General features: G+C 41.9%; 1 protein-coding gene across 1 annotated transcript in view; it reads right to left on the bottom strand.

Moving 5' to 3' along the window:
- The window catches only part of RUFY1 (RUN and FYVE domain containing 1), a 2,127,773-nt gene that overhangs the window by 462,701 nt on the left and 1,652,836 nt on the right, over positions 1-12,236 (bottom strand). The window contains exon 13 of the mRNA XM_044069383.1: positions 11,137-11,256. Within this exon, the coding sequence (XP_043925318.1) occupies positions 11,137-11,256 (120 nt within the window). The remainder of the gene's footprint in view (positions 1-11,136; positions 11,257-12,236) is intronic.

Here is a 12,236-nt window from a genome sequence, read left to right as displayed (position 1 = left end):
CTCTTGAAAAGTAGGTTTTAAGAGACACCTATCCATGAGTTTCCTGCGCCTATCTGTCATGACCCTTCCACTGAAAGAATGACAAATTGAACAGTCTTCTTGCAGATGGAGAGGGCCAAGACAGTAGACACAGGAACTATGGTTGTCAGTAACTGACATCTTTTGCCCACATTGGCAACGTTTAAACCCAGATTTAGCTTTCTCAGACATCTTAAGTAAGCTAACAATAAGGATAATAAAGAGTAAAAGTCAAGTCCAGTAGGTATGTCCAATCCGGTAATTTTGTCAAATCCAGTAAAAAGAATGTCTATCCGGTAGTCAATCCAGTAAAGGGTGGGGATAGGCCCCGAGGGAAACTCTAATAAAGTTTAAAATAACTTTAAACAGAACCGAGAATTCCTCGAAACAGTATCACACACACACACAGTCACTAAATAACTTTTTGGAAAAAAATAATTCTTAAGAAATACAAGAAAAAATATTTAAATCTTAGCTTTAGGTGCTCGAGCTCGATCAAGAGATGCGAACGCTGCAGCGGCAAACTAGATCTGAGGTAAAGGCAGAGGGGGATTGTGGGAGTTAGGTTAGTCTCGAGCTTCTTCTCGATGCAGAGCTTGCAAGCGGCCGACACGGAGCCGAGGATCGGCTCCGAACCCAGGTGTAAGAACAAACGGCGAGATCGAACACTCTCACATCCTCAGTTACATCAAGTATAGCCAGCAGATTGGCCATAATATACATACAATTCAAATAAATTATGCAGGAGGGTATAAATACCTACTAGTAGTAGCAAAAGCTTTATAAAAATATATTTTGTCATTATAGACAACCAAAAAAATTATCAAATCAGACAAAGGTCCATAGTTTGTTAACCTAATAAAGCAAATGCATAACCAAAGTGTTGTGCTGGTATACATTCTATTCTCACAGCATAAAGCAAATAAACAATACTGCAATACTACAAGGGGAGAGGTACTTTCTCAGTTTTACACTGGCTGTGTGAGCAGTATTGCAAAAGTTCCAAAATAAACCTACAGGAAGAAAAATAATATCTCATTCCTTCTTGACAATACTCTTTCAGGGGGGGGGAAAGAAAAAAAAAGAAGTTATGTACTTACCATAATGTTCCATGTGAGCTGTTCATCTCGCCTTTATTCTTACACATGGGTTTGGAGCTGATCCATCGGTACCGAGTCGGCCCCTTTCACAAGCTCAAGGTTTTAGAGTAGCTTGAGGCCAAGTCCCTATCCTATGATGCTCTCTGTCTCACCTCAGATCTAGTTTGCTGATCCCAGCATGTAAAACATAACACCACTTAACAGGTACTCCAGCCGGAGTAAGAAGTCGTATAACAAGACCCATCAGACCTCAAGTCTTACTCGTTCTTCGAGAAGCCTGGAGGGGGAAAAGAGGGTGGGAATGTAAGAATGAAGGCGAGATGAACAACTCACATGGAATGTTATGGTAATACATAACTTCCTTATGTGTAGCTGTTCAATCTCTCCATTCATTCTTACACATGGGTAGCATCCCAAGCACCCTAATCTTGGGTGGCTCACGGGAGTATATTCCTGAGGACAGTGGAACCAAAGGAAGTCCTGTCCCTGGAGGCCCTATCTACTTTGTAATGCGTGATGAAGGTATGCGGCTTAGACCAAGTGGCAGCTGCACATATAGTGTCCAACGGCAGCCTAGCCACATAAGCTGAGGAAGCAGAAACAGCCCTAGTGGAATGCGCTTTCACACTATGTACTAATGGATGATTCATTGAAGAATATGTGAATTTTATGCAGTCAGTTAGCTATTTGGAAAAAGTAACTTTGGATACTTGTAGCCCTTTCTTTGTGTCAGCATGAGAAACAAAGAGTTGCTCCGATTTTCTAAATTCTTTTGTTCTGTCCAAATAGAATCTTACTTGCCTGTGAACATCAATCTTATGCAACATATATTCCAACTTGTTAGAATGGTTACTGAAGAAAGTTGGGAGTTCAATAGTTTGATTCAGGTTAGCCTCCAAACACACCTTTGGAAGGAAGGAAGGGTTAGTCCTCAGTAATACTCTGTCGGATGAAACACCAAATATGGGGGTTTGATAGATAGGGCCTGAAGTACGGACACTCTACGTGCTGAGGTAATGGCTACCAATAAGATAGTTTTCCAAGAGAGAAATTTCAAATGGCAGGATGATGCAGGCTCAAAGGGGGGAAGAATAACCTGTGACAACACAGAATTCAGATTTCAGGAAATAAAAGGTTGTCTAACAGGCGGTCTAAGATGTATGGTACCGTTTAGGAAAGCTGTACAGAGTCTGTGAGACATTAGGTTAGAACCTTCAGATCTGAGGTGAAAATTCGAAATTGCAGCCTATTGAACTCTTATAGTGGCAGCTGCAGCACCTTCCTTAAAAAGCTTAGTCAAGAATTCCAAAATGCTAGTAATTGGGGTGACATAAGGGTCAATATTATTTTGGGAAGCCCAAAAGGCAAATCACTTCCATTTACTGGCGTACAACTTTCTGGTGGAAGCTTTATGAGAGGATACAAGAATATGCTGTACCTCCGAGGATAAATCGTGTGACCTGGCTAAGTTGGGAATTGGAGCAGCCAAGCTGTCAATCTGAGGGAATGAAGAGAAGGATGAAGGGCCCCTGATGAATGCGTCAGTAGATCTGGAACTGGGTCCAGAATCCAAGGTTCCTCCAGTTGGTAGACTCGAAGGAAGTGGAACCAAATCTGTCAAGGCCAAAACGGGGCTATTAAAATTACCATCCTCCCCAGGGCTTTGGCTTTCTGCAAGAATTTTGGAATCAGGGGAATAGGTGAAAAGGCATACAGGAGAGTCCCAGGAGCCAATCGTGTACGAGCGAGTCCCTTGGACTGTCACCTGGTGGGGGATTCAGGGCAGAGTAGCTTCTGCATTTGGCATTCATAGGGGATGCAAACAGGTCGTAGCAAGGCTGGTCCAATCTGCGGAAAATCTTCTCCGCATCCTCATTTTTGAGGGACCACTTGTGTGGCATCAGAATGGCTCTGCTCAGTTTGTCAGCAATCACGTTGGATTTCCCTGGGATGTGCATTGCTATCAGATAGAACCCACTGCCAAACTCTTACGGCCTCTCAACATAAGGGGTAAGACTTGGTTCCCTCTTGCTTGTTGATGTACCAGACCACAGACATGTTGTCGGTCTGGATCGCAATTGTCCCCAGAGGTAGAGAGTGATGGAAATACTGCAATGCCAAAAGTACCGCTCTCAACTCCAGGAATTTATGTGCAACTGTGACTCCTGTCTCTGACCAGGTGCCTTGTGCTGTTCTTCCCTAAAAATCCCCCCCCCCCATCAGAGAAACGTCCGTGGTCACCGCGGCAGTTGGCGGGGGAAGAACAAAAGGGCGACCTACTGTTACATGATGGCTGGTCAACCACCAATGAAGATCCTTTCTGCATGAATCTGTAATCATTATCAAGAATGACATCGGAAGTTGTTGGTAAGACCACTGGGTGAAGAGTAACCATTGAAGTATTCTCATGTGCATACACCCCAGAGAAACTGCTATGAGTGTTGCAGCCATAGTGCCTAGTAGTTTCAACACTTGAAAGGCTGGTACTTTTTTGCTCATCAGAATGTCTAATACCTGTTGCCGAAGAGTGACTATTCTGTCCAGTGGCAATTTTACCATGACGGTGGTGGTGTTTAAGTCTGCTCCGATAAAGGAGATACGCTGCGATGGTGACAACGCAGACTTGTCAAAATTTATAGTTATTCCTAACTGAGAACAAAGATTGAGAGTGTGATCCCTGGATTGAATTAGTTGATGCCTGGAGGTGGCGGTAAGCAGCCAGTCGTCCAGATACGGAAACACTCGGAATCCTAGATGCTTCAGGTGAGCCGTAACCACTGCCATGCATTTGTTAAACACTCTGGGGGCTGTTGTAAGATCAAAGGGCAGTGCTCGGAAGTGGTAGTGACTAGCTCCCAGCCAGAAACACAAGTGAACTCTGGATGGTCTGACCATTTTGATATGATAGTACGCATCCTTGAGAGCTATAGAGCACATCCAATCGCCTGTTCCTAGGAACGGAAGAATCGACTGAAGCGTGAACATCCAGAACTTCACCTTCTTTACAAAATTGTTGAGTCTGCTGAGGTCCAAAATGGGCCTCCAGTCCCCTGTTTTCTTTGGAACCAAAAAGAATCTGGAGTAGGTTCCGGATGCTATTTGGTCTGCCGGGACTGGCTGGATGACTCTCTTTTCCTGCAGCCTTTGGATTTCTATGGCTGCTTGATCCCTGAGACTGGGTGGAATGTCTGGGATTTTCTTTCAAACAGGTGGGGGTTCTGAGAACGGGATGATGTAACCTCTGGTAACAATTCTTTGTACCCAAGAATCTTTTGTAATTTCTAGCCAGGTGTCTGGATACAAAGACAAGTGACCCCCGACTGCCTCCAGAGTAGGACAGTCGGGCCTCCTTTCAGGAGTGCTGGTAGGGCTTGCCAAAAGCTGATCCCTGTCGCCCTGGTATTGTGGACCCCTTCTGCCGCTTGGGCGGCGCCTTCCATTATTTCCCCCTCCTCTGCCCCTGAAGGGGGGTTCACTATGTGTGTTCTGAAAAGCTCCTTGGGACTTCCGGAACCACATCCTTCCACACTTTTGCCCTTTGGGGTACAGTCTAGGAGGGGTGGAAAAACAGACTCCTATAGCAGATAGGGTCTTTCCATCTTGTTCACACCTAGTGAAGGTCTCCTTGATTTTAGGTCCGAAAAGGGACGAGCTATCAAATGGGGTATTAACGAAAGAAGACTTGAAGGCTTCCGCAAACGAGCATAAGCGCATCCAGGAATGTCTCCTAAGAGCTATTGCTGAACCCGCTGCCCGACTCGAACCATCGGCTGCATAAGAAATGAGCCGCATGGACAAATTAACTATGGAATTAAGGCTATTGAGTTGGGCAGTCACCTTATCCGAGACACATTCAGCTGTACTACCCTGCAGAGTATCTCCAAGCTATTTTTGGAGATCTCTTTGAAGGCGGGTAAAATCTGTCAAATAGTTGAGCGATCGCATAGCAAACGTCGCTGAACTAAAGATGAGTTTCCCATACATATCCATCGTCCTGGAATCTCTATTAGGAGGATGGACAGTAGAAGAGGTCTCAGATATCTCTTTCTTGGTGGCCGCTGCCACCACCATGGCATCAACCGGCACTCCCTTGGTAAGGAACATTTTGTCTTGGAGTGAAGCAATACATTTGTTGGGCCTCTGAGAAACAGGTTCCACAGTATCAGGAGACTCCCATGCCCTTCGAGCAACCAACTCCATAAGTTCATCGAAGGGTGGAGTCACCCAGGAGGTGGAGGGTTGAGACCCAAAGGCCTTCAGGAGCACCAACTCATCATCAGTAGGGCTAACAGACTACCAGTCACCCCTTTGCTTCAGGACTTCAAGGATATCAACAAAGGAGATATCCTCCGAGCGGGACTGTGGGGACTCTTCTGACTCCTCTAAATCCATGTCTGATGTAACAGACTCCTGTGGGGAGTCCAAATGCCTACTCTTGCAAAGCTTCTTCCTGGGAACTTCATCAGTGGGGGCTTCCGGTGAGGTCTCAGTAGAACAGGGGTCACCCAATGGGGCTACCTGAGGCTCTGGATCTCAATGCTTTACAGGGACCTGCGATGTAGAGGCAGAAAGCGGCACTTTAGGGGAGGAGGAGGAAGGTCCTGATGATGTAGGAGTCTTGGAAGACATAACCCTCCTCATAGCATCAAAGGTTCCACTGTTACGTCACGAGGAAGCAGCCGGTTCTGAAGAAGATGGCAACCTCCCTGGAACTGACAAAGTGGGCTTCAACCCAGAGGAAGGAGCCAAGCTCATCTACGCAGAACCCCCCCCCCCAAGAGCCGACCAGAGAGTGTCGGCTCACAGACTCCTCAAATGGCACCGAAATAGTCTGAGTTGACGGAGCCAATGGCACTAGAACAGGCCTCGGCTCCAAAGGATCCACAATCATCAGGTCCGCTACCCCCAGCTCTGAAGGCCCAGCTCGGCTCGGAGGAGGAGTAGACACAGTAGGTAAAATAGTCTTCGGCTCCAAAACCGGTTGGGTCGAAGCCAATAATAATTTGGTCAGTGCCGAAGTCTCGAGAAGCCTCTGCACCACGTGGTCCACATCCACATCAAAGAGGGTTCTCAAAGAAGGTATCGAGGAAGCCACAGATTGCAAGATGGGCAAACTCAAGGTTACAGAAACTGGCTCCAATACCGGGGACCGGCTCTGAAACAGCAGCTCGGTGCTCGGCTCTGAAGACTGTGGAACCGATGACCGCACCTTTTCAGTAAGGCTTGGAGCCGACTACTTCGGTTCCGACAAAGCTTTAGAATATTTTTGAGCCCTTCGATGACTTGGAAGTCTGGTCAGCCTTGTCCAACGATTCCTGGAAATCTGGTTTCAGCAAGCCCCTGTCTACCAGTTTCCTCCTACACTCCAGTAACACCCTGCTGTTAAAGGAGTGACAGAAGGAGCAATTTTCCTGAAGATGGACTGCTCCCAAACAGTACACACAACTGACATGCAGATCAGTTATAGACATTTGCTGCCCACACTTGGGGCATTTCTTAAATCCAGATTTCTGTTTTTCCTTTTGATCAGCCATATCAAAAACAGCATACATCCAGTGAAAAAACAAGTTTATATATATCAATCTCTAAGCAAATATCTAATGACAAACCAGTCAAGAAAAAAAAATTAGATTAATCTACTATCAGACTAGCTAATAATACACACACACACACACACACACACACACACACACACACACACACACACACACAGCAAAAACACTAAAGCTGTGAATCTACAAAGTTAACTTATTTAAACTCTAGGGATATAAGTACTTTAAAGTTTCTAACTTATCTAAACTTTTCTACAGTAACGGGAAAGGGAAGAACAAAAACGCGGCCAAAAAGGCCTAAGAGCAGCTGCTCTATAAAGACGAAGAAATTTGCCAAAAACAGTAAGGACAAAGCCTAAACAACACACTAAGGCTAACTAGCCAAAAACACACTATTTATATAAGAAAATATAGGGATAACCATCCAAAAAATTTTGATTTAAAGAAGAAATACTGGCCCAAGCTCTTTCATGACCTCTGATCTGTTGCAGCGGCAAACTAGATCTGAGGTGAGACATAGAGCATCATGGGATAGGGACATGGCCTCGAGCTACTCTAAAACCTTGAGCTTGTGAAAGCATCCGACTCGGAGGTGATGGATTGGCTCAGAACCCATGTGTAAGAATGAATGGGGAAATTGAACAACTTCACATCAGGTATTATTGCATTAGAAATACTGGTAAACAAATTAAACTTGACAGGGAAAGATATTTTACTAGTTGCTAATAGCTATCATGCTAGTTGTTATTGTATTGCTTAGTATTAAATTGCATTTATAACCTGTTAAACTGTTAGCTACTCTAAAACCTTGAGCTTGTGAAAGCATACGACTCGGAGGTGATGGATTGGCTCAGAACCCATGTGTAAGAATGAACGGGGAAATTGAACAACTTCACATCAGGTATTATTGCATTAGAAATACTGGTAAACAGATTAAACTTGACAGGGAAAGATATTTTACGAGTTGCTAATAGCTATCATGCTAGTTATTATTGTATTGTTTAGTATTAAATTGCATTTATAACCTGTTAAACTGTAAAGCTATACAAGAGAGTAAAGATATGTAAAAATTGAGCAAGACTAGTCACTATTTTTTAATATGTTTTTGGCAAGACAATGTTGGTATGCAAAAGCATGAATGTTTCTAACTGCTGGGTATGTAGATGCCTCTGGTGGCAATTCCACTAGATACTTCTAAAGAGACATAAGAATTTTCCAAGATTTTGCTTGATGTTAATGTTACTAAATTTGTCAGTCACAGCATGAAGTTATGGGAAAGAGTAGTGGAAGCTAGGTTAAAAATGGAGGTGATGATTAGTGATTAGCAGTTATGGTTTCATGTCAGGAAAGAGCACTACAGATGCGATGTTTGCTTTGAGAGTGTTGATGGCGAAGTACAGAGAATGTCAGAAGGAGTTGCATTGTGTCTTTGTGGATTTAGAGAAAGCATATGACAGGGTGCCTACAGAGGAGTTGTGGTATTGCATGAGGAAGTCTGGAGTTTCAGAGAAGTATGTAAGAGTGATACAGGATATGTACGAGGGTAGTGTGACAGCAGTGAGGTCTGCGGTGGGAGTGATGAATGCGTTTAAGGTGGAGGTGGGATTACATCAAGGTTCAGCTCTGAGCCCTTTCTTATTTGTAATGGTGATGGACAGGTTGACAGACGAGATCAGACAGGAGTCCCCGTGGATTATGATGTTTGCAGATGACATTGTGATCTGTAGTGAGAGTAGGGAACAGGTGGAGGAGACCCTGGAGAGGTGGAGATATGCTCTAGAGAGAAGAGGAATGAAGGTCAGCAGGACTAAGACAGAATATATGTGTGTGAATGAGAGGGAGGATAGAGGAATGGTGAGGATGCAGGGAGTAGAGGTGGCGAAGGTGGATGAGTTTAAATACTTGGGATCAACAGTTCAGAGTAATGGTGAGTGTGGAAGAGAGGTGAAGAAGAGAGTACAGGCAGGATGGAGTGGGTGGAGAAGAGTGTCAGTAGTGATTTGTGACAGACGAGTACCAGTAAGAGTGAAAGGGAAGGTCTACAAGAGGGTAGTGAGACCAGCTATGTTATATGGGTTGGAGACAGTGGCACTGACAAAAAGGCAGGAGTCAGAGCTTGACGTGGCAGAGTTAAAGATGTTAAGATTTGCACTGGGTGTGACGAGGATGGACAGGATTAGGAATAAGTATATTAGAGGGTCAGCCCAGGTTGGAAGGTTTGGAGACAAAGCCAGAGAGGCAAGATTACGTTGTTTTGGACATGTGCTGAGGAGGGATGCAGAGTATATTGGAAAAAAGATGCTAAGGATGAAGCTGCCAGGTAACAGGAAAAGAGTAAGGCCTAAGATAAGCTTTATGGATGTGGTGAGAGAGGACATGCAGGTGGTTGGTGTGACAGAGCAAGATGCAGAGGACAGGAAAAAATAGAAACAGTTGATCTGCTGTGGCGACCCCCGACGGGAGCAGCTTAAAGAAGACAACTACATGTACTTTACATTCTTTGTATGTACAAACACAGAAGAATTCAGTACAAATGAATTTAATGTCTAACAATGAATATGTGTGGAGAACCATGTTTAAAAAATTGGTCCAAGGTACCTACTAGATTGAAATGCATGAGTAGCAAACAATCTGTGTAGATATATACTGTATAGGACACACTGTAAAGTAACAAGTTCAAAAGTAATTTGTCAAGTTGTAATTTTATTACTAGTTGTAGTTTTATCACTGTTTTTTGGACCACCATTTTATCTGTACTAGTATTGGTTACTGCAATTATAGGAAAATTAATTGTACTCATACAGCTAATGGACTAATATGTACATAGCATTCTTTAGTGTAAGCCCAATTCAGTACTTTACCAAGGTGTTTATTATGTTCATTTTACTGTCAATTAAAGTTAATGGGCAGTTCAAAAATATGACCACAATGTTATGGCTAAAGGACACTGAACTGCATATTTTCAGCAGTGTATAAATGCTTGCAGTAGCATATAGTTTTTTTTTCTCTTATTGATATTAATCTATTTCTATTCTTTTGGTATAAAATGATTAATAAAAGTAAACAGTTAATTCAACAGTTGAAAAGAGTTAATAAAAGAGTTCTAAGTCATAAATTGGATTCTGTGATTGCAAAAGAATAAATTAATCAAGTTATAAGTAAAGCAGACACAGCCCATAGCTGATGGAATATTTTCAGAGAATGGTCTGCAAAAGAAAAAGTTGTTAGATTCATTCAGTTTTGGTAGTAATATTTGATATCATTGTATTAACTATGTAAAACTGCATTCTGACTTGTATCAAAAGAAGACTAAAGGTTTTGTTTCTTAATGTGTTTTCTATATAATCTAATCAAAAATACATATCAGTATGAAGTGTTCTGTTAGTATGTTTTAAAAAAACAAAAATAGGGAATTGTTAGAGTATGCTCAACAAGGTATTAAGGTTGAAACTACAAATATGCAAAATAAATAAGGTATAAAATAAAGCTTGCTTAAATGTAGAAATAGAGTTTAGCAATATGTGATTAGCATCCACACTAAATGACTGTGGCTTGAAAAATAAGGAATTTGCTTAATGGACATGTTTTCCTATAAAATTAGCAATACTGTATGGATTCTACATTGCCAGCAAGAAAGCTGGCCTCTTACAGACTTAGCAAAAATGTAAAAAACAGATGTATGCATTTCACATTGTTAGTAAGAAAGCTAAGCTGCTTCCTTACAGAATGGACAACAGGAAAACAATCTGTACGTGTTTCTATCATATGACACTGTTAAGCAAGAACGTTTGAAAGGGTATGCTTTCATCAAGTCAGCATTTGTAAGACAATACCAGCATTATTTCTTCACAGGATGTAAAACCACTATAAAGAGACTATAGCAAATGAAATTGTTAGGACAGGTATTTTGTACAGGAACGTTATCTTCTATGCTGATCGAGAAGTAAAGTGGTACAGTATAACTAAAGCTGCAACAGTAGTACATGTGGTTTTATAAAACGCTATTAATTACTGCTTTTAAAGTGACAGAGTTTGGTGCTACACCAGTGTACATTCAGACCGTGAATGCAATTATAACTAAACATGTTAACATTTTTAATTTATATGCACTGTTGAACATTACATTTAGATTTTCTAACAACTGTTATTCACTCCTACATTACATTCATTGCTCAATTTCTGGCTTCCCTTAAACCTTACTCCACACTCCATCTCTTCCTGAACATTATTCTGCATGCATTGTTCCTACAAATTTCCATTTATTTTTATGTTGGCATAATGGTTAAAGTCTTCACAATATACACACATAGTACACGGTTTAATTCTGACCCTGGGTTATCGACTACGTTTAAAATGGCCATTCATGGCCGCTTGCCTACTATTTATCTATGAACCTTTTTACCTATGCAATTTGAACATTAATACATTTTGAAAATAAATAAAAAGATGCAAAAGTGATTCCATACCAATGTTTGTCAAGGTGTCCCAGTTGCTGTTCTAAAACTTCAATTTTGCTGGTTAATTCCTGTTTCATGGTTTTATCTTTTACTTCTTCTGCCTTTCTAGCCTTCTCAGACTGCTGAAGCCTAATGTGAAAGAAAACCACCAGGTTTTAGCCAACAATGTAACAGCATCCTTTACTAGTTTTGTAGCTACAGCTTACTGTTGGCATGTTTTAGAATATCTAAAGGCAAAGATTAAAAAAAGAAGACAGTCAATGCGATATTAACTACAGCAAAGCAAAAAGAATAAAAGATGTTTTTAGTTTGCCATCAGTTGAACAGGCAAAATAGATCGCTACAAACAATAAATGCAATAAAGAACTCGCAAAAGAAACAAACTCTCACAAAAACAAACAAACAAAAAAAAAACAAATACTGACAACTCTCAGGTATTCAAAATAAAAAAAAAAACATAAAAACATGCAGACAGGAGACACAGGGCAGCTTGCAAAGCTCCACAGACACCACGGCATAGGCTGGTGTAGTAGTTTCTGGGAGTATGGTAGAAATCTGAAGCTTTTCAGCACAGGACGACTCTTTTGGTATGATAAGCTGATGTAATTATACTACTGTCAATGAGGTAAAGTTTATAAAAAAAATCATTATGCAACTCATTAGTACATTGTTTGTGTAAGCTGGGTTGCCAGAGTGGTACTCCACGGCTTGTGTGGAGTCATTGCTGAAAATGGATTTAAGTTAAAAGTGACATCATCAACAATATGTGGATTGGAAAGCCTGGGAGTTGACGTGTACTTCTAAAGGTTGCTGGGTGTGGAGTGGGCATAAACAAACTATTCCCAATGTTACAAGAATAGATGCAAAGGCAGTGTGGTGGGTTAAGGGGTAGGGAGATTACGCTCATCAGTGACAGTGACAGTGTCCAGTGGAAGAGATCAGTGTCTCCTGTCACTAACGTGGCATCTGCCATGTCAAATTACTCACAAGAGGCAAGGCATGCAGAGAATACCAATTATTAACAGGAAGGGAAGGGGAGGGCTTCAATGACTGTGATAAAGCAAAGCACTAGGGAACAATTTTACTGAATGTAAAGCTTAACAGACTGC

This window comes from Protopterus annectens, chromosome 4.part0 (genome assembly GCF_019279795.1).
Source record: "Protopterus annectens isolate FY-2018-M chromosome 4.part0, PAN1.0, whole genome shotgun sequence".
NCBI lineage: Eukaryota > Metazoa > Chordata > Ceratodontiformes > Protopteridae > Protopterus > Protopterus annectens.
The sequence above is the reverse complement of the archived record's forward strand: the minus strand, read 5'-3'. Positions and strand labels throughout refer to the sequence as shown.